Source organism: Parasteatoda tepidariorum, chromosome 8 (genome assembly GCF_982258835.1).
Source record: "Parasteatoda tepidariorum strain Cologne lab strain chromosome 8, Ptep-v5.0, whole genome shotgun sequence".
Taxonomy (NCBI): Eukaryota; Metazoa; Arthropoda; class Arachnida; order Araneae; family Theridiidae; genus Parasteatoda; species Parasteatoda tepidariorum.
In genome coordinates this window covers 31,947,837-31,972,108 of record NC_141762.1, presented here as the reverse complement: position 1 = coordinate 31,972,108, position 24,272 = coordinate 31,947,837, and the positions used below count along the sequence as shown (strand labels likewise).

Below are 24,272 nucleotides of genomic sequence, written 5' to 3'. Positions count from 1 at the left end.
CGTTGCTCAGGAGAGACAGAACAGAGGAGAGTTTTAAGCACGAGCTATCATTAAAATAAGTTACAAAGGTATTTACTTCAAAGCCGACAGAAAATATTTCCATAATATACAGCTTTACTCTTTTTTTTAAGAACAAGTATATTTTACATTTTGATTAACTCAGGAATGAGTTCATAAACCTAGACTCCTAACTAGAGATGCTAGTCGTATTTTAATCAGTTATTCTCCCTATAATAGTTTCAGATTATATAAAAATATAAAAAGACAATTGTCGTTTTACTGTTGTGTGCATTTTAACTGGGCAAAAACAATCATGATACGACCATGAATAAGCAAATATCTAGAAATCTCTTGCTGTCATCAACAATAATTTAACAAAAAATACAACGGTGTTTATTGGTTAATTATTTATTTCTTATTTAGCTGTAAGCGTAAAAATAAATTAATACCTAATAGTCATTATTGCAACGTAAGTTGCAATAACTAATCCAATGTCGTTTGTAATCAGGTCAGTTTTAATCGAAGATGCAATTACATTGCCAACAATTGTTAATATGAGTGTGTTTGCCCAAAAGTTCAAAGATTCCCAAAACCTGAAATTAACAATAAGTTAGTTAGGACATGTGATTATTTAGCCACTAAATTAGAGGTTTCCAATGTTGTTTTCCGCTATGGAACCATAAATAATCAACATTCTTTCGGCGGAACTCTAACTTCATAAACTTAATTGAGAACATTAAAATCTGAATTAAGCTGAAAATGATTAAAGGAAAAAAGCAGGATTTCAGTTTAATTTGAATGGAAAAAATTGCTATGAACGCTGAAAATGATAACTATGGAAACATATGTCTTCATTAAGGAATTTAGCTATTTTGATTTGTAAAGTGGGATAGGAAATATTTAATAAATGATTGATTTTTTTCCACAATTCGTTCAATTTACTGTTATTGGAAATATATTTTCTTCCCTTAAATTTCTATTTCACGGGCATTTTACTTCGAATAATTTTATAAAGGTAAAGATTAAATAAATTATGAATTAGAGGTTGGGTCTGAATATAATCATAAGTTTGAAAACTCATCACCGATTATAAAAAGTACTAACTCGCGGAACCTCTTTAATTCTTCCGCAGAGCTAAAGGATTCCGCGGAAGAACACCATTTGTGAAGGACTGCTCTAAACACTATGTGATACACTATTAAACAACATACAATGCAAATTTGCGGCTACTTAAATGGGGTGTTAAATCAATTCTGATTTTCGATTCCAGTTGACCAAAAGCATGCAGTAAACAAGGAAGGAAAGCATGATAATATTGTGCAACTCAGTACATAATCAAGTTTAAGTAGTATGGAAATATGGTTTAAATCAGCAACAAATTAAGGATATTGCAAATTTGAACCAAATTTTAATTCCAGCTTCAAAAATATCTTAGAAACTAAAATAACTTCATAGAGTAACTTATAATTTTATTGATACTATTCTCCGAATATTACAATTATCAATCGATTATTATCAATTCTATTATATCGATTAATCAATTGATTAATGTATTATTAAGGTAACTAAGAAAAGGAGAAGAGATTAAATTATTAGATTAAAAATTTCCAATATTTTTTTCGAGGGAGCTTTATTCCGCCTTATTAAGAAATAAAAACAATAGAAATAAAATTTTTTATGCCTATAACAATGCATTTTGTAAACTTTTCACCATGAAATTTAATCAAATGAGTAATTTAGTTGAGAGGCTTAAGAATAGACAGGATTTATTATGGTCTTCGAAATTTACAACCATGAATTTAATGAGGGCTGCTTGTCTCACACAAAACGTGAATAGTTAGTGGCAATGATCTATTATTTCTGAAGTAAATTGAGATCGATATTATGTAGTATGACTGTTATTGATAACTTGACATCAGATCATAGATTAATACATTCTGCACAAATTTAAACTATGTATTAAATTAATGAATGCTTAAATGATAGCTGGCAAAAATGAATGGTTGGTTTGTGTGGTCAATTTTCATTTCAATTTATTAAGCATCACAGCACCATTGCGACGACTGATACTTTGCAGTTTTACGGATAATATTTTGTAAAATTTTGATTTATAATTAAAAATACATATAGTTTGTATCAATATGGTTTTATTGCAATAATAGGTGAGAATAAATAAAGAACCATTTAAAAATATTGCAGAATCGAAATTTTCCGATTTCGTGTTCTCTTTTTTTTATTTTACTTACAATAAAATAAATTAATTAAATTTTATTTTCAATTTTTTAATAATTTAAACTACAAAAGCTTTTATACGTTGATGTAAGTTAAGAAAGAATGATTATAAACTACTTATATAACACAATAAAAACCTCCATAGGGAACATCGTATTTCTTATCACCAAAAATGGTGGCAACTATCTTACACCAAAGTGATGTTCCACTACACTAAGAATGTTCTATTACACTACTAGGTGTAAAGTTGCCACCTCCTTTTATTATATTAAGTAACATAAAAATTTATAATAGTAAAATAAGAGTCAGTAAAATTATTATTACGATACATCAGTCAATGAATCAGTAATTTAGAATGAAATATAGACTAATTTTCAAAATTAAATTAGTTAGTAAATCAAACCTACGAATAGCACAGAAATAGCATAAAGAAGAAATCAGCTAGGTTTTACAGAATAGAAGCCAATAGAAATTATGCATGTTAAAACCACTTTACACAATTCACAAAGACTTGAAAAATAAAATACAAATATCCTTATTACACAATTAAAAACAGGCATATCTATTTCAACGGCAAACAACAATCAAATCCAACTACTCATAAACGACAACAAACTCTCAATTGGGCACTTGCGCTTCAAAAAGAATTAGACATCCCATACCCACTCATGTGATCTATGACGTCAGCTCCAGCTGATGTTTATGAGGAAAATGGCGCATTAAAGTTGAGCTAAGTTTCTCTATATAAGTTGGAATGTTAATTAACGAAAAGTTAATCAAATACAGAACCGTATCGCAATTCGAATTAGTAGTTGAAATATTATTCTTTCTCATCTACTTCTTTCACTTAACTTAGATTTATTATTCGTTTATGTATTTTATTGTAACTGTGATATATTTTTGCTTCGCGCACCTGGCAACTTCGATGCATAATTAGTTTGTTTATGCTCCACGTGTCTTCATGTCCTTCTTTGTGTTAAGTCTCTTTATAAATATATAGCGGAAGAATTGAAGTACTTGACAAAGAATCCTTGTGAAAGAATGTGTCAAGAGAATTGATACTTAACGGGCTTGTCTTGCTCGAAATAGAATGGAAAGAACAGTTGCTAACGTAAGCAAATACCACGTTTCAATAACCAATCAGAATCGAGATCCCACACTACGTCACTTGCAGGTATCTCAGTGCAAACGCAACTTAGGCGATAAAAAAATGCACGCCAACACATCGGTATTTTTGGAAGAGAAAATAATTCTCTTTTTACATTGAATGAGTGAGAATGCGGTGAAAGTTAATTATATTATAAATGTTGAGATTTAAATTACACCCTTTAAATCGTGCATGAATGCTCGATTTGGTGTTAACCCGGAATAAAGTGTTTCTTCAATGATTTTTTTGGGTTGTTCAACATCACATTCAGAGAGATATTATCCCGCAGTTTTTACATCCAAAATTCAGTATCCGGAGAAAGTTTTGCCGATTTTTTTTGCCTCTAAATTTTCCGCCTTTTATTACTACTAACTACAAAGTAGAAATAAATACTACAATAGATTTTTTAAAGTTGATACTAATAGCTTTTATTGTGCAAGTTCAGAAAAGATCTTTAGGGTAGACGAATTGCGCAGTTATTCAGGATAAAGGTTAATCATTTATATAAATAAAATTTTTTTCTTAAAATTTAGTATTTATGAATCGAATTATAAATCTACACGAATTCAGTAATCAGCTTTAAGAAATTAACATTTCATATTAAATTGATAGTATACTTACAGATCAGTAGTGCTTCTTCTGTCAGCTGGACTATTTACTATGCTATTGTAATAATAGTTTACCATTACTCCCAAAACAAAGACAGACAAAACTCCAGAAACTTCTAGACTTATTTTGCTGGCAAAGTAGGTAATGTAAGTCATACAGAATGTAAAATTCACCTCCATGTAAGTATCAAGCTCCACCCTTCTCAACATGGCTATAGTTGCTATTGCAATTAAGTATCCGACCAAAACAGAAACTCCACAATCGTAGGCGAAGTGAGCAATTATACTTCTTACTGAAATATTTTGTAGATGTTTTGTTACCCTTAATTAAAAACATGAGATAATTACAATATACGTTAAATATTTATGCATTTTTCTATTTATATGAACCGCAAAGCTTGTCTCTTAATATCGTTTATCTTCGAAGTAACCGACGATTACTTTGACGATTGCCGGGCTAGTCTGGTTGGCAGGGTGCTGGACTCAAGTTTTTGAGAACAGGAGTTCGAATCCAGGTGACTGAAAACTCCCCGTGTACTTAATGGTGCACGTTAAATCTGTCGGGTCACAAAGTCCTCCATCTTCCCATAACAAATTAATACTCCTGGGGGTACTGAATTGGAGATTGATCGTTCAGGTTCAGGTCAAAACTATGATCTGTGAGTGAATGAATATGAGTATGAGTGGGCCTGTCCTATAAACGGGTGTGACGCATGGGTGTGACAGAATTTGAATTCTTGGCCATGGATGATACCACTGGAAAACAAAAACAATAGCACTTCCTCTACCTTAATGGACGACAACAGCCGACGATTTGAAAAATCAATTTAGGAAAAACGGGAAGGGAGGGGTTGCGAAGTTCTGCTAAGAAAACAAGTATTTGTTCGAAAACTTTCAAATTTGATTGAACAGACTCAAATTTCTTACATTTGACTCAACAGATGGCGTTGCAAACCAGGAAAGACTATTGAACAATGTTTTTATTATAACCACTATTTCCATGAAAAATGTGGCTCATACTGAAGAATAATATACATTCGCCATACGAATGTTTCCGCTAGAATGGTCTTACTGTCATTCTTTTTATGATAATGTCTATTTCTTTTAATGCCTGCTGCCTGCTATCATAAGAAAATTAACAGTAGAAACCGTTCTCTTCAATTTTAATTTTAAGTATTGGAATTATGTTCTTCTTCTTCTTTTTTTTTGTTGCTTTTTCAATGAACTACAGTTGCCATTTGGCCAAACTATGAGTTCCTGTAGCCACTTCTTTAAGAGATTGTTAAGGATGTAGATTTCCCATGTCCCTATCAAAAATTTATGAAACTTTTGCCCCATGTCTAAAGGCATCAATTTTGTATTTTCAAAATACCATAGCAATGATGTCTTTTATGCTAAGCCTATTTAGGGTTAACATATAATGATTAAGAACTAGTTTAATATTTATTCTGCATATAGTCTCAAAGCTCTAGATAAATCATTAAGCAAATTTAAATTTATTAATTGAAATTAATATTTATTCTACCACGTGGCATAAATTGAGCATAATATCGAGAAAAACGAAAATTTTTTTGCTTTAGATTAAATTATACCTAACATATTTGATTAGCATGGCCACGTGGAGTCAAAAATAATTTACACCAATTAAAAATAATTTTTCTTGCAGTATTAAAAACAAGTTTATTTTATTGTTTTAGAGTTCATTCAAACAGGAATTTTATAAAATGAAATCGTTATTTCGTTTGAGATAACATTAACGTTCTACAACATAAATATAATTCCCAACAAAATATATTTTTAGTTTGAAAAAGGAAGCAAGGATGGAAGAAACAAGAACAGGCGAAACTCTAAGACTTGTTTCTATCTACCTAGAAAGTTTAAAGCGCAGTTTTATATCTTGTTATTGCTTTTTCATTTTGCAAACGTCGACTTTCAACATGCTCTGACTGTAGTTGTAAGTGAGAAATAAAGACAACAATTTTTTTAAAACTCAGTCCAGCCGACATTCACCAACAGTAGATGATGAATGACAGTACTTGCTGGGAATAAGAAAGAAACAAACAATATTTTTTCTTATTTAGCCGTCACCAATGCAGATGGCGGGATGCCGATATTTTCTGGAATAAATGGGAAATAACTTTATTCAATACAAAGGGTTTTTCTCCATGCTCACTCACATTCGACAACCCTCAATATTACTTTCTAAAAAATTCTTATAAATTATATCTAAAGAAATTTATAAACCAAAAAAGATTATTTAATTAAACTTAAATCATTTCTCTCAGTTATCATGCAGATTAATCTACAAACTTGTTTTTTAAATTCCTATTTAATTTTTGGTAGCTGTAAAAACTCGTTAAATGCTTTTCCCAAAACAGAACATTCAGTAATCGTTTTAAAAAGGAAATTAATTCGTAATCAATTATGTAATAATTTCAAATGACTGTATTCTCGGTTTACAGTTTTACTTAAAATTCATGTAAATAAAGCAGAATGTTTTTATATGTAAGTGAGTATATATACTTGTGTGTACTTTATACAAATTTGTAATTCTGAAAATAACAGCTCCAAATTTAATGCACAAACGTTTGATATTTCAGTAAAATTCCATATTTTTTTAATTCTTATCAAACAATAGTAATTAGAAAAAAACATGTTTTAGTTTTTTTTCCAATTTTTTTTATTAACGAACTTACTAGTAGAATATTTATGAACACTTACGAATAGGATATTTCTAAACCTTAATTTGTTTTAAGTTTTCATGTCATGATTATAACTATAACTATAAACTCAAGGATTATTGTCTCGGATCATGCAGTGGATGAACTTATTACCATTTATATTAAATTATATCAAGTTCATATGAAATGTTTATATAATGCCTTAATGCTTTTTATGTATATATATATATATATATATATATATATATATATATATATATATATATATATATATATATATATATATATATATATATATATATATATATATATATATATATATATATATATATATATATATATATATATATATATATATATATATATATATATATATATATATACTAGCAAACCATATTCAATTGAATGCATCTACATGAACAAATTGGCATATCCTGATTATATAGCCCATGTAAGACACTGGGAAGGGCAACAAATAATAAATAGAAAAATGTATTATATTAGCTTAACTAATTGTGTCAGCAAATTTTTTTCAGTTTTGGACATGGTTTCGTAGTTTTGATTATATCAGACTTATTGGTTATTTACTTTCTTTCAACCCATGCGAACCAGTTCGTCCATGGGTAACCAGTTCGTAAAATATAGAATTAAATAAACTTTTCTAAATCTATCTAAATCACTATGCCACATATGAAATTGTCGAGATATTCGGTAATTTGAAATTTTCACACATCACGATAAGTAGTATTGTGTTCCATAGGTTCGATAAAATTAAATGAAAAGTTAAATTGTTCGTATTTGCTTTATGTATCACCAAGTGGTTAATTCCAATGGAGTAGAAATTGAAAAAACCGTTGTGTTGAACTGCAAGACATTTGTAGTAGTTGTCTTTTACTTCCATCTGGCAACCAAACTTTTTTTTTGCTTCCAAGTTTGCTTTAATTTAATGATTGTCAGTCTGACATTGATAATGATTCGTCATATTTTAACAACGTTTTCGTTCTTCTTAACTATTGAATTCGTTTGCCATCGCATTTTTTTCATTTAACTTTTGATAAAGATTTTGAATACATTGCTGAATACACTGTGCATTAATACTGGCACTTATAATGCTTTCAATTACATAATTTTGAAGTCTAAAAAAATACTTGCTCGCTCAATCTTAATTCTGGAAGTTGCAATAACTTTGAATTTCTTACTAAAAGGAAATAAATATTTTCTGAGAAATTTTCGACCTACTAACTTAAGAAATAAATAAATAAATAAATATTTACTTTCAAAGGTTACAGGGTTTATGTATGCTTGCAGAAATATCTCCAGTAACAGAATGGACATGACTTGGTTAATTGACGATTCACCTTCAATGATTGTTATAACGGGAGAGTACATTCCTATATAAATAAATAAATACAGTCACTTACATGATAACATCGTTCTAAACTTTAAACTCAGTGGCGCAACAGCACATAGAGGGCCAATGTCTACTGTGCCCATCTCAGTTTTCTTGACCTTAGGCTCTGGGGAGCAGGAGCAGATGTTCCGATCAGGTGGTCAGCCGAAAGCGGAACTCCCAGTGTTTAGTTACCACGCATGCTTGGTACTCATTTATCGACCCACTGAAGGGATGAAAGGCTGAGTCAACCTTGCCCGGCCCGAGGCTTGAACCCAGGACCTGTGGCACGGGAGAAAGAAGAGCTACCACTCAGCCACCAAGTGTCATAACATTGTTCTAGTCATTGGCTATTTAGGTAAAATTCAATTTAGGCTCTGGGTGAAATAACAAGTTAAAGAGACAGAAATTGCAAAAAGGCAAATGTCAATTTGGAGCTTAAATAAGAAACAACTTGCAACATAAAAACTTATATTTTTAAGAACTAAATGATTTTTTTATGAATTTGAATTTTTAAAATTATCCAACAAACTTTGCATTCGAAATACTGCTTTTTCTCGAAAATTGTGAGCATGATATAAATGATACTGTTTTCCAGAAATAGCTGTTAATAACGTGTCTTGATTTTGTCTAATATACAAGTGATTATTTAAATTTTTTTCTCAAATAATTTATAATTTTGTATTTTTAATGCTTTAATATTTTCTAGAGGTATAGATCTAAAAAATGGTGCTTCGAAAGAATAATATCCGAATTCATTTTTTTTTCATAAATAGTTATCGAATTGTTTTGGGGAAATAAGTAACAGAAATTGGAAGACTGGTGAACGAACAAGGCAAGTCCAATTTTTTTCAATGTATTGTAACAATACAGCTGCTTAGATTAGAGCAAGAACCAGGTATGCACGTAGAATCAGTACACTGGTGTTCAAAATTAAAAGAATTTTCTTATTTTGTCAATTATCTCCAGAACTACAGGACATATTTAAATGAGATTTGGTTTGAACAAACATTGATCTAATACAAAAATAATGACCATTCAACAGTTATAATACACACTCATGCTCGTGGGAAACACCCATCACAGTCAGATGGTAACAAGGAGTGGTCACATAATTGAATAAAATTTTTTTTAATGAAAGGTATGGCCCCCTTTTACAGGGCAATATATGAGTTCCTGAGGCAGTTTGTTCATCTCGTCCAGTAATGCTGTTTTAAGACGCTGGATGGTTTTCGAAAAGAGATTATGTGTTGCAATTTTCCCCTCCAAAGCCATTTCCCTGACATGCTCTATAGGGTTGATGTCTGGAGATCTGACTGGCCAATCCATGCAACGAATATATTCTTTTTCCGAAAAATGGTAGGTCAGAAGTGCTATGTGTGGTATCAGTGTGTTAACCATTAAAATAAAAACAGGACCCACTACACCCCTGAAAAGGCGAACTAGGACTTAAAGATCTCATCCCTACACCTCATATCAGTCACAGTATCTCACAGTAACAGAAAAAAAAAACAGAGCGAGAGAGAGAGAGAGAGAGTTATTGCTTTTTATTGGGAAATTAATTATTGATTTTTATTCATCATGCTCGTTGATTTTCCATAGCTCACGTAAGTGATTACGGTGTAAGTTGATAAAATAGAAATTCTAAACTGGCAAACTAATTCTTACCACTTTCTTTTAGCATGTTTGCAACAGTGGCTGGAGCAGTAGAGCTCAGAATTGTTCCAAAAATAAAACAAACATTCCAGTTCCATTTAAATGGCCTAAGAATATATTTTGCAAATACAGCCGTCAGCGATGTGCAAAGAACTACAAAATGAAAATCAATCAGTTAAAAAGACAGAAATATTCCCTCATTAACCGTCATCACTTTTTTGGATGACCTTAATACCTTTTTTCGATCGATTCGGGTTCTTTACCTCTAAAAGTGTCTTAAGTTGCAATTTTAGATCTTTATTTTTCGAAGAATAATCAGCTAATTTTCGTATTATTTTGGATTTTGTCATCAAAGACTTCAACAATTAAAATAAATTGTAAAATATAAAAATAAATTTTAATAAATTAAAATAAATTACAAAAAATATAAAAATTGTAAGTGTTTTTTCACCGCATAGAGCCATCTTTCGATAAGAGTACTTTAGAATTGTATGAAAAAGGTTTTGATTCGCTTCTCATAAGTTCCGGGGATATCATATGACAATCCGACCATTAGATCATAAGTTATTTTAGATGTTCGCGCTTTCAGTCTGTGCACTTTACAGTTCACAGAAAAAAAAATTAACCACCTTGAATAACTTTTGATCTAATGATCTTCACGTTCTGGAACTCAATCTTAATGGCTGAAGCGGGTGACCTTAAATATGCTAATTAATAAGGGCAAGAGATATTTTAAGTTACGAAATCAGCCACAAAAACGTACTTTCTCTGAATAAACTGAACTTTTTTTTCCCACGGATTCGAATTTTTGACCCCCGAAATATAGGGGTTAGCCGTAATCTGGGAAATATAGCTCCAAGGATTTTTTCGGGAGAACGATCCGTAGCTTGGATCCCCTAATATTAATTTTTGCGTGTTTCGCTATATCTCGAGAACTTTTTAGGTGAATTGAAATTTTTTTGCACACAATTATAAAATTAGTTCATCCAAAGATAATTTCCTGCGAAAAAATTTTTTTAGTAAATATTTTTCATTTTTTATTATTGTATTTAATTATGTTTGAAATTTTTTTTTGAATTGTATGGTATACGAATTTTTTGCATTATTTTAAAGAATGTAATTTTACATGGCAAAATATTAAATATTAGCAAAATCGGTCGAATAGTTCTTGAGAAATTTGATTTTAAATATCTGACGCTTTTTAATGCTTATTCAGAGAAAGTACGTTTCTCTGTTTGATTTTGTTATTTAAATTATCGTCTGAACTCATTAATTAGCATTTTTGAGGCCACCCCCACGAGTCATTGAGTCCTAGATGGTGAAAATTTTATCATTAGATCCGAAGGTCAGTTTTTTTTGGCTCACTGTACTTCAATCCACGCAAAATTAGTTCTTTACTAAAAAAATATTACGATAAGCAATTTACGCGTTATTAAAATTAAGTACTGCGATGCTTAATAACGCGTTAACTGTACCATGTTACAGTTTAAGTCGAACCACAGTATTTAAAAATTCCTAATCTGCACGAACATATGGTTCAACTTGGCACGGTATTATCACTCAAAATTTCTAACAGTGCAAAACTACAAAAATAAGAAAAAAAATTCAAATGTATGCATAAAAATGAAAACTGAAATAACTATTTACAGAAAATTCTGAATTTCCGTTATTAAATCAAAACTTTAAATTCAGTATCATAATTTATACTACATTCTGCTTAAGGGCTAAGAATTAAAATATTCCTTATTACCATATACACAAACCCTTCTCGTTATGTGGGAAAGATAATGAAAGTATGAGATGGTTTCTATTTCCCATTTACAATAATTTTATTGTTTATCTGAGGGTTTATACATGCATCATTGCAACGCTAATAAATGCGTAATCATAAGCTTTTGCAACATAGTCATAAAGAGTAAAAGCAGCAGCTTTAAATTCTAGGGTATAGTTCAGCAAGGGCGTGAAGATAATGTAACTTTCATTAGATTCTGCATTAAAGTTCATTAATTTGCATTACATGCGATGCAAAATTAAATAAGATTTCACATTTAAATAAAACATCAGAGCATAAAAGCATTGAGGCTTTAATGAAAATGAAGGATCTGGGAAAGTAATCCTTATTTTGCGTTGAACTTTGAAAATTTTGCGATAAAAGATTATGTTATGGAAAACAATTTATTTGCAATTATGTTACTGAAATTGACGATGCTACTTTATTAAAATGTAACGCAAACAAATGTGAAGATGTTTAGGAATAATTACTGCAGTTATTTAAGGTATCTTTAGAAAGAAAAGCTTGTTCCAATTTTTTTCATATCAAATTAAGCACGAAGTTCCTGCCGTTTTTTATTATTTTTTTTTGTCTCACCATTCCGTTTAGTGTTGTAGACCATTCCAAAAATGATATTTTTTTACCGATAATATTTTTTGCTCGGGTCAATTTGTTATTTTTTAAGTCATTAAAATGGAATATAAAATTGAGAAAAATGAGCATTTTTAACACTTTTTTATTTTACTTTTATTCAAGGTTTTAAGGAAATAAAAGCTGCTTTTGACATTTGCGTTGTGTATGGAGAGGGTGCCATAACTGAAAGAATCGCTCGTGATGCGTATGCCAAGTTTAAACGTGGAAAAATTGACCTTAAAGACGTTCCACGACACACACACGAGCACGCACGCACACAAATATTATATATATAAGTAAGTTCAAAATGTAGAGAAAACATGGAAAAATTACAGAACAATGAAAAAAGGGAAAAAGAAAACTAATAACAAAAAATTAAAAATGAGAAGAAAAAAAAATTGATAATCATTTCAGCAGCTCACACGATTATATCCGCGAAAAGGTGTGCTTTCTAAATAATAAATTTTTTATTTTATTATTTTTTTCCGGATTTTTTAATTTTTTATTATTATCATTTTTCTTTTCCCCTTTTTTCACTGTTCTGTAATTTTTCCATGTTTTCTCTAGATTTTGAATAGATTTTATGAGTTCTATTTACTTCCAGCTTATGCCCAGTAAATAAAACTTATTGTTTTTCTTAATTTTCTTCATTTTTTTTTCCTTTTGTCCTTTTTGTATTTATCTATTATGATATATATATATATATATATATATATACAGGGTGGTCCCGAATTCATGGTACAAACTTTAATGGTAGGTACAGGACATTGTAACAATGATTTATTGTATAGGAATGTATAGTCGCAAGTGACGTGGTGAGGCGTAAACAGGGGAAATAAAAGGAAAGAGAAATGGAGTGATCGATTGGTATCATAGCCGGTAGAGGGCAGTAGATGTCTAGCCGCCGTTGAAAATGATGCATCGCAGCAGGGAAAGCGCCATTCACAATTGTGCTGCCGTAGACGATGGGTGACTTTACGTATGCAGAAAAAGCAGACATGCATTACATGTACGGCCGTGCAAATGGTAACGGCAGAGCTGCGTTACGAATGTATTGCGTGGAGTATCCTGATCAACGAATGCCGGATCATGGAATTTTTCAACGGTTACATCGTCAACTTTGTGAAACAGGTGCGTTCGACGTCAACAGACATGACGCTGGTCGATTAAGAGCTGTCCGCACTCCAAGGCTGGAAGAAAGCATCTTGAACATTGCGGCTGATAGACCCGAGTCAAGCACAAGAACTGTTGCGCGTGACGTAGGTGTGAGTCATCAGACTGTATGCAGAAAGTTAAACGAAAATCGCTTACACCCCTTCCATTTTCAGAAAGTACAAGCATTGAATCCAGCAGATTATCCTCTCCACGTGAACTTCTGCCTGTGGGTGATGCAATAATGTGCGTTGCAGCCGGATTTCGTAGGTGATGTGCTATTTACAGATGAAGCGACATTTTCACGCGAGGGTGTCTTTAATGCGCACAATTCTCATGTGTGGGCAACCGATAATCCACATGCAACGCGTCCACATGCGTTTCAACAACGTTTCTGTATTAATGTATGGGCTGGTATTGTGAACGACTTTTTGATTGGCCCATACTGACTACCCACGCGACTCAGTGGCGGAAGCTATCTTATTTTTCTGAAAGAAGTGTTACCACAACTGCTGCATGATGTTCCTATCGCCATTCGTAACCGCATGTGGTTTCAGCACGATGGGGCGCCAGCACACTTCAGCATTGATGTACGGAATTACCTGAATGCCACGTTTGGTGCTCGATGGATTGGGCGTGGTGGACCAATCCCTTGGCCACCCCGATCTCCCGATTTATCGAGCCTCGATTACTTTTTATGTGGACATCTAAAGCATCTTGTTTATGAGACTCCAGTTGACTCAGATGAGGATCTCGTCGCTCGCATATCTGTAGCTGCTGCAGGTGTGCGTGAAATACCAGGCATCTTTGAACGTGTACGCCAATCGCTCCACCGACGCTGTCAATCAAGCATGTATCGCTTCTGGTGAACGCAATTTTGAACACTTACTGTAAACATGACACTTGTCAACAACGCTTTCAATAAAATCTTTGTTCTTCCTTTCGGCCGTTATTTCTCCTGTTTACGCCTCACCGCGTCACTTGCGACTATACATTCCTATACAATAAATCATTGTTACAATGTCCTGTACCTACCATTGAAGTTTGCACCATGAATTCGGGACCACCCTGTATATATATATATATATATATATATATATATATATATATATATATATATATATATATATATATATATATATATATATATATATATATATATATATATATATATATATATAAGTTCAAAATGAGGAATAAAACAAAGAAAAATTATAGACATATGAAAAAAAGGGGGGTGGGAAATAATAAGTAAAAAAATAACAAACAACAGTTTATTAAAAAAAAAAATATTAATTAAAAAACCGGAAAAAAAGATATAATCTTTTCTTCAGCCCACACGATTATATCCGCAAAGCAGAGTGCTTTCTGATATTGTATCAATAAAGTCAAAGCAAAATATATTAATACAATAGTGTGAGGAGCACTCAAAAATTTTTTTTATAAAAATAACAACAAATAAAATAGATCACAAAAATTAAAAATAAGTAAAAATAACATGCAAAAACAGATAATAAAATAAAATAAAAAGGAGAAACATTAAAAAGGGGGGACTATAAAGCGAGTAGCAAAATCATAACAACTTACATGGACGGATATTTTTCAAGAATGATTTAAAAATGTTTTCGCATAAAGATTGCCAGATTACAAAATATGAAAACAAAAGATGAAAAAAAAGCGGAAATTGAGTGTAACAAGAGGGTTTCAAAGTGTCGCTCTTACTGCACTTACTACACTGTTGTTTTATTCTTCATTTTGAACTTATCTAATGAGTGCTGTTTACTTGCAGCTTAAGCGAAATAAATGAAACTTATTGTTTTTCTTAACTTTCTTAGTGTTTTCTTGTATTTATTTATTTATTTATTATATATATATATATATATATATATATATATATATATATATATATATATATATATATATATATATATATATATATATATATATATATATATATATATATATATATATATATATATATATATATATATATATATATATATATATATATATATATATATATAAAAGAAAGTCGTGTTAGTTACTTCACTTATAACTCAAGAACGGCTGAACCGATTTAGCTGAAAATTGGCAGGGAGGTAGTTTAGAGCCAGGAGAAGGACATAGGATACTTTTTATCCCGTTCGACATCATTCCCGTGTGACTTGACATGTAACGTCAGTCACTATAAAACGTGGTATTAAATATCTATTATTACCATTAATCTATTATTACTATTAAATATCTACCATTAAATATCTATTATTAATATATAACTCAGAAGTTTAAGTTTCTGACTTGAGAAAACAAAAGCTAATTATAAGTAAATATATTTTCGACTATATAAGGTCATTATTATGAAACAAATGTTTACATGTTTATTTAGTACGATTTATTAGATTTTTTAGGTGATTACATTGAAGTAGTAAACAAAAATAAAATTCTCGCGCTATGATAAATAATTTCTAAAATAAATATTCTCTGCTTAAGTTAACGAACGTATTCATTTATATATGTAATTCTCACGCGAATTAAATACTTGTATTGCTCTTTAAGTAAATAAGACTTAACTGTGCACTTAAACAGTACCACTTTGTTTTGCATTTCGCTTATAAAGTTATTTACATACATTTTTTATGCAGCTTTCATACATCCTTAAAGTAACGAAATAATTCATTTCGTTTAAATGCTCTTTGTATTGTTTGAAATGTCGTTTTACATATATATATAAGTAAATTCAAATTCAGCTTCATCGCCAAAATAGAAATTCTCGAAAGATGAAATAAGATGAGATAGAAATTATCTAGGTTAGTGTATTAGAATATTAAAAAAGACTAAAAAAGCGAAATACTGTGCAAGAACATACTAAATCTTAGTAGTAAATATTCTAAATCTTTAAATTTTAGTAGATAAAATTTTTTACATAATTGGAAATGATACATGTATAAATGAAAATTTAAAACTTTAGCTTTGTCGATTTATTGAGCACTAATATCATAGCTTCATAAATTAATACGTATAGTTCAACTATATTTTTAATTTATTTATCAATAGATGGTGTCCAAAGGGTCTATTAAAGGTACTTACGTATTAACGCAACAAGGCCAAAATTCGCATAAATTGCCAAATTTGGCGACCCTACTTACGGCAACCCTACGTGCTATACGTGGTTTTTCGTAATACCTTATCGAATTTATATGGCGCCAAGCTCAAGCTGTTAATGGCGAAGACGGTTTTCAATCAGTGCTAAAAGCAATAGCCAAAAGATTTCCGCCGAAAAAATATCCGCCGAAAGAATATCCGCCGAAAGAATAACTTACTTTATCTATTGGTACCTATGTAGTATATTTGCTAATTCTGAACTCTACTCTCCCACCGAAAAAAGTGTTTATAACCCAGTTAATACTGTCTGGTTTTTATTTTGTAGATACAAGGACAGATTCATCATCGAATTGGATCATTAATAATTAATAATGCCGCGACCAAGACGATCGAATCTTTCCCGACAAAGCCGTGATGCAAGAAGAATACGAAATACTGCAAATGAAAGGACTGAAGAAGAACAAGAAATTGCACGTGAACAGCGCCGCGATAGTATGGCTCGACTTCGTGCTTCTCAATCACGAGAGCAAAGTGAAGCAGCCCGTGAAACAGCTCGGTTGGCAATGCAGAATCGTCGAGCGAACAACAGAGGTCAACAAATAGATAATTTGCGACGCAGAACAAGATATTTATCAAGTGCTGATTTGAATCGAGCAGCGTTTCAATACGATTGCAGCAATGATTACAGCTTGCATACTAGCGTTTGCATTGGGCAAATGGACGTAGTTTGCGAGTATTGTGGTGCATTAAAGTTTTCCGGAGAAACGCCTGGATTATGCTGCCTTAATGGTAAAGTGAAATTGCCATTGTTGACTCCGCCACCTGAGCCATTGTATTCATTGCTTTGTGGCGAAACACAAGAATCACGCCACTTTCTTGCAAATACTCAAAAATACAATGGTTGTTTCCAGATGACGTCATTTGGGGCAGATATTATCGAAGAACGGGGATTTAATCCGACATTTAAGGTATTTATTTTTGTACTTATATAGAATGTAGTTAAAGAATAACTTACTTTATCTATTGGTACCTATGTAGTATATTTGCTAATTCTGAACTCTACTCTCCCACCGAAAAAAGTGTTTATAACCCAGTTAATACTGTCTGGTTTTTATTTTGTAGATACAAGGACAGATTCATCATCGAATTGGATCATTACTACCTTTCGAGGATACACAGAATAAATTTTTACAAATATATTTCATGGGCAACATGGAAGAACAACTTGATCGACGCCTAGAGATCAATGCAGGAATGAAGCGAGCAATTCTTCAAGACTTGCAGTGTCTGCTTCATGAACATCATGCGTTGGTCAGGTTGTTTAAAAGTGCTTTAGAGCGCATGCCAAGTGATGACTATAAAGTTGTTATCAAAGCAGATAAACGACTATCTGGAACACACGAAAGGACATTTAATGCTCCAACAGTAGACGAAGTTGCCATCCTGATTGTTGGTGAACAATTGGAAAAACGCGATATTGTGCTTACACGTCGCGATACTGGGCAACTGCAACAAATATCTGAAACTCATCGATCATATGACACATTGCAATACCCGCTGATGTTTTGGCAAGGAGAAGATGGATATTATTTTAATATTAAAATGAAAAATCCATTGAATGGTGAGTATCAGTATCATAATTTATTTCATTTATTTGTGAAAGACACTGATTTAAAATAATGTTTATTAAAAAAATGGTTAATGTCTGTATTGTTTGCCTTTAAAATTTGCCTTTGAAATGGTTAATTATCAAATTTTTAATTTCAGGTGAAGAAACTACAAAGAAAGTTAGCTCAATGAATTATTACGCATGTTGAGAATGCCTCAATCCCCCCTAGCGGATAAATACAGAAACATTCAATTACGAACTTTTTCTCCACGAGCGTGGTATAGCTTAGAATTTGTCATGCAACGTACAACTCTTTTCATCTGTATATAGCTTTCCCTTTTTTATCATGCTTAATTATTAAATTTAATTCTTAAACGTTTTGTGCGAAGTATTTTTCAGCCTAAGTGTAATTAGTTATCTACAGCCCAAGACCTTGGAAGAGAATACTAAGTGAAGGAACCACAAGAAGCCGAAACAAGGTAAGATTCCTTGTTGATATATATTGAATCATTAGAAGTCTTTGTTTAGTATTCGTTATATGGCATCCCCTGCTGGGACGTAGTTAACTTTTTTAATTTGAACACTTATTCAATTGAACTGAAAAATATAAATTAGCACTAAATTGAAAAAATAAACAATGGAGGAACGGGTAACAATTTTAAAGAAAAAAAGAGGTTTGCTTAGATCGTCTGTTACTAAAGCACTGAATGTATTAGAAAATGAACTTAAAACAGAAGTGTCAGATATCAGTGTTTTAGAAGAGTGTTTGCATTTTCTTCTGAACAAAAATGAATCACTTGAATCGATTAACAAAGAATTAGAAGTTTTGTTTACACCAGATGAGTTTGAAGACGAATTTTCGAAATCAGAAGAGTACAGTGAAAAAGTTGTTCGTTGTAAATTCCGCGCTACCAAGAAAATTCAGGAATTAAACGAAAACATGTCGAATGAAAAATCTAAAAATAAGAAATCCTTAGGACTTGATGAGTCTACAAATTATAAAAGTGAACAAAAAGAAAGTATTCGAATTAAACTCCCCAAATTAAGCATTCCCAAATTTTACGGCGAGTTTAAACAATGGCTGACATTTTGGAACAGTTTTGAGTCGGCCATTCATAAAAATGACACTCTCGATAAAATTGATAAGTTTAATTACTTAAAAGCTCATTTGGGTGGAACTGCCCTGAATACAATAGAAGGTTTTTCTATTTCTGAAGAAACATATGACACGGCAGTCAAATTATTGAAAGAAAGATTTGCCCGAACAGATATTCTTATTAACGCCCATATGAATCATATCATAAATATGCAACCATTAAAGAACTCACGAGATGTAATTTCTTTCCGAAAATTTTATAAATACCCAAATAAGAAGTTTAGAATCCTTAGGATTAGTCTGTAAAAATTACGGAAATGTTTTATGCCCCATTCTCATTAAAATTTTACCGCCTGATTTAGTCTTAGAATATAACAGACGTGAAAGTGAAACTGAATCAGATATAAAAGAACTTTTGAGCTTTCTCTCCAAGGAGTTAAATTCTAGAGAACGATCTGCAATAATGAATCACGCGGATGACCTTCGACCCCGCCGCTTCTCTGAATCATTTTCTACCAGCCGTAAGCAAAATATTCCCGATACTCGAATCAAATATAATAAATCAGAAAATAAAAATAAATTCATTTCCGCTTCAGAATTAATCTCTTCTGAAATAAATGAAAACATGAATAAAAAATTATGCGGTTTTTGCGACTCCTCAAAACATGAGAGTTCCGTATGTGAATATGCTAATGATTTATCCGTTGAAGAGAAAAAAGATATTTTGTTAAAGAAGGGGATTTGTTTTAAATGTTTAGAAAATAAAGGCCATATTGCACGCTTTTGCCGTTTTAAGGTTGTGTGCAGTAGATGCCAAGGTAAACATCAAACTGTCTTGTGCTTTTCTAAATTTGACCATGATATTAAAGATAAAAATAGTCCTAATTCTGAAGATAACGTACTAACGAATCAAACATCGTCTGAAACTGTATATTTGCAAACATTGATTGTTCGTATACACAATAAAGGTAAAGAACACTTTATCCGGGGAATTTATGATTCAGGCAGCCAAAGGAGTTACATTAGTAAATTTGTAGCTGAAAGAATGGGATTAGAAAAATTGGGTGAGGAAGAAATTACTCATGGACTTTTTGGAGGATCTCAATCAACAGAATTGCATAATCGATTTGCTTTGCAGTTAAGTAGTATCGATAGAAAATATAGTTGTGAGTTAGTTGCTATGGATCAAAAGAAAATCTGTACGAATATTCCCAGGGCTAATAATTTTGAGTTGCTAAAAGATCTAGAGTCAAAGGGTATATTTTTGAGTGATATTTCCCCAAAAAGTAAGGAATGTTTACATGAAAGGAATTTGAACGAAATACATTTACTATTGGGGGCCGACGTTTCAAGAAAGCTTATAACAGATCGTATAGAACATCTCTCTTGTGGATTAGTGGCAGTAAAGACCAATCTAGGGTGGACTGTAATGGGAAAGTCAACCAATCATGATAAATTTGATAGTTCGCTTTTGGTTCTATCCCTTCATGTTAATGATGCAAAAATCACAGATTTATGGGATTTAGATACATTGGGAATAGTTGATCCTTGTGAAAAACGATCTAGAGAAGAATTGCAGGATCTTGCCCTAAAACACTTTAAAGAAACTGTAACGATGGATCATGACGGGAGGTATAAAGTTTGCCTTCCATGGTTAGATGGACACATACCTCTTGCAGATAATAAATCCTTGACAGAAAAAAGATTAAAGAACACGATAAGGTCTTTAAAATCAATTGACAAACTTAAAGATTATGAAAGGGTTTTTGATGAATGGGAATCTGAAGGGATTATTGAGAGAGTTGGCGAACCTGAAGCCTCTTCAACATTGAATGTTAGTTATTTACCACATAGGGCTGTATTTAAAGAACAATCTACTACGAAATGTAGACCCGTTTTTGACGGCTCAGCTCGCACTCGAAACTCTGTTTCCATTAATGACTGTATTGAAAAAGGCCCTAATTTAATTGAATTAATTCCCTCAGTTTTGAATCGCTTCAGGGTTGGAAAAATAGGAGTAATCGCTGATATTCGGAAAGCATTTTTGCAAATATCATTACATGAGCGGGACAGAGACTATTTGCGTTTCATATGGTGGAAAGAAGGAGATCATAGAAAAGAGATCATTTATCGTCATTGCAGGGTTGTTTTTGGGATAAACTGTAGCCCGTTTCTTTTAGCTGCAACTCTAGACCATCACTTAGAACAAGCCCCTGCGCATCTTAAAGATCTAGCCACTAAACTAAAGAACTCGATGTATGTGGACAACTGCGTCACCAGTGTCGATTCTCCTCAAGAACTGGACTATTTTCGAAATGAATCTTGTAAACTACTCGCATCAGCCAAATTTGATCTTAGAGGATGGTGTAACAACAGCTATTCCACTAGCATTGCTGAAAAAGACGAATTTCCATTTGAATCTTTGAATATAAAAGAAGTACCTGTACTAGGATTGCTATGGAATACAGAAGAAGATACTTTAACTTGTGATTTAAGAAAATTGGAATTTAGGGATGAACCTGTAACGAAAAGAAGTATTCTCTCATTAACTCACAAGCTTTTTGATCCAATTGGATTTACTGCACCATTAACCTTGATTCCGAAGATAATTTTACAAGAGTGCTGGAAAATCAAAGTTTCATGGGACTGTAAGTTGCCTGATAATATTGTTAAAGAGTTTCATAAGTGGAAAAATCAACTTTTTGAACTGCAAAACGTGAAAATACCCAGAAGATTGAGTGAGTTCACACTCCATTCAGGAAGTTTATCTTTGCATGTTTTCTGCGATGCTTGCAAAAAATCTTATGCCACCTGTGTTTTCCTTAGAGTTAAAGTTGAGAGCGATGTAACCTGCCAGTTAGTCCAGGCTCGATCCCGAGTAGCTCCGTTAAAGAACATAACTATACCTCGTCTAGAGCTTTTGGCATGTTGCATTGGAGCAAGGTTAGCAGAATCCGTCAAAAAAGATCTGAATCTCGAAGATGTAGAAACTCACTACTGGACCGACTCCATGGATACCTTATATTGGATTAGAACTGACGTATCATGGGGTACATTTGTGGAAAATAGAGTCAGAGAAATCCGAAGATTATCTTGCCCGAATTCATGGAAATTTGTTCCTGGAAATAAAAACATCGCTGACTTACCATCACGTGGTTGCTCAGCAAAAACTCTTCTGCAGTCTGAATGGTGGAATGGTCCTGATTTTCTAAAAGAACCTGAAGAAAAGTGGCCGAAGAGCGAAATATTTCCAAATATCGATACAATCAATGCAGAAAAAAGAAAGACTATAGTTACTGCTACTAACGTAAAGGAGAGTGAAAAATTTTACAACAAGTACTCATCTTATTTGAAATTGTTGAGAATAACCGGATGGATTTTTCGATTCACTGAAAATTCAAAGAAAAGAGAAAATGACAGAACCACTGGAGAACTCAACAATAAAGAATTGAAAAATGCTGAGAAAATAATTCTGAAATGTGTCCAAAAGGATGCTTTTGCCATCGATGGAAATAAGAGACTGAATTCTTTGAAAACAATTATTGATGATGAAGGACTGATCAGAATTAAAACTAAGGTATTTATGAGAGAAGATGATTTTAATTTTCGTCTTCCAATAGTTCTTCCCTCAGATTATACTGTGATTAAAAATCTGATTTATTGGAAGCATAAGCAATTAGGACATTGTGGAATTCAATTACTGATGTCCACATTACGTGAGGATTTTTGGATCTTGAAAAGTCGAAAAACTATAAGAAATGCCATAAAATCTTGTTTCATTTGCAAACGTTTTCATTCTAAACCTCCCAATGTACCAGATGGTCTTTTGCCAGCAGATAGAGTGAAGGATGCAGCTATCTTTGAAATTGTAGGTGCTGACCTGGCTGGTCCCCTCATTCTGAAAGATGGTCAAAAAACTTGGATCTTGATGGTGACTTGTGCTATATTTCGGGCTGTTCACTTAGAACTCTTATCATCCCTCTCTACTGAAAACTTAATTTTGGGACTTCGAAGATTTATCTCACGAAGGGGAAGACCGTCAGTTGTCTACACAGATAATGGAACTAATTTCGTTGGAACACAGAACCTTCTAAAAAGCATTGATTGGGAAAAGCTAAAGACTGAATCCAATCTGTCATCAATTACCTGGAATTTCATTCCCCCGTCTGCCCCTTGGTATGGGGGATTTTGGGAACGTTTAATTGGCATGATGAAGAAAATCCTAAGAAAGGTTCTGGGTAGAACATCATTGAATTACGAGGAAATGGTAACAGTTCTCTGTGACTGTGAAAGTGTAATGAATTCACGCCCCCTGACTTATGTGTCCGATGATGCGGAGGAGCTATCACCAATAACACCTATGATGTTCCTACAAGAAATAAGACAGGTGGGTGTTGCAGATTTCGATATTTTAGATCAAGAAAAATTTAAAAAACGGTTTGCATACAGAAATGAAATCTGTCAAAATCTTCGAAAGAGATTCAGAACGGAATATCTTGGTCAACTTCGAGAAACTTCTTCAAAGACCAAAACTTCAGAAGCTCTGCAAGTTGGGGACATTGTGATAATTTGGAATGACAATGTAAACAGAATTCAGTGGCCTCTCGGGCGTATTTTAAAGATTTTGCCAAGTAAAGATGGACATGCCCGAACTGCTAAGTTGCAAACCAAATCCGGAATCATAATCCGTCCTTTGAAAAAACTTTGTCCTCTTGAAGTCAACAAAACAACTGAAGAAAAATTGACTGAACAACTAAAGAAGCAATCTCCTCATCAGTGTGCGCCTCTGCAAACTCGTGCTGGAAGACAAGTGCGTGTACCGGATCGATTTGAACCCTGATGCTGTGACTTTTTTTTGAGTTCAGTTAGTCACTCTACTGAACTCAAGGAGGGGAGTGTTGAGAATGCCTCAATCCCCCCTAGCGGATAAATACAGAAACATTCAATTACGAACTTTTTCTCCACGAGCGTGGTATAGCTTAGAATTTGTCATGCAACGTACAACTCTTTTCATCTGTATATAGCTTTCCCTTTTTTATCATGCTTAATTATTAAATTTAATTCTTAAACGTTTTGTGCGAAGTATTTTTCAGCCTAAGTGTAATTAGTTATCTACAGCCCAAGACCTTGGAAGAGAATACTAAGTGAAGGAACCACAAGAAGCCGAAACAAGGTAAGATTCCTTGTTGATATAT

At 32.5% G+C, this 24,272-nt stretch overlaps 2 protein-coding genes across 2 annotated transcripts in view; one reads left to right on the top strand and one right to left on the bottom strand.

The window, feature by feature from the left end:
• The window catches only part of LOC107438514 (sperm-specific sodium:proton exchanger), a 71,029-nt gene extending 58,922 nt beyond the window's left edge, over window positions 1-12,107 (bottom strand). The window contains exons 1-5 of the mRNA XM_087149511.1: window positions 12,083-12,107; window positions 9,727-9,867; window positions 7,943-8,059; window positions 4,001-4,280; window positions 450-593 (exon numbers count right to left, since the gene is read on the bottom strand). Coding sequence (XP_087005637.1) covers window positions 450-593; window positions 4,001-4,280; window positions 7,943-8,059; window positions 9,727-9,867; window positions 12,083-12,107 — 707 coding nt within the window. The remainder of the gene's footprint in view (window positions 1-449; window positions 594-4,000; window positions 4,281-7,942; window positions 8,060-9,726; window positions 9,868-12,082) is intronic.
• Window positions 12,108-18,618: 6,511 nt separating this feature from the next.
• Window positions 18,619-23,917, top strand: LOC122273094 (uncharacterized). The gene is made up of 2 exons (XM_087149510.1): window positions 18,619-19,314; window positions 19,874-23,917. Exons 1-2 carry the CDS (start codon window positions 18,619-18,621, stop codon window positions 23,915-23,917), a joined length of 4,740 nt encoding a protein of 1,579 aa, XP_087005636.1.
• The last annotated feature ends 355 nt before the right edge of the window (window positions 23,918-24,272 follow it).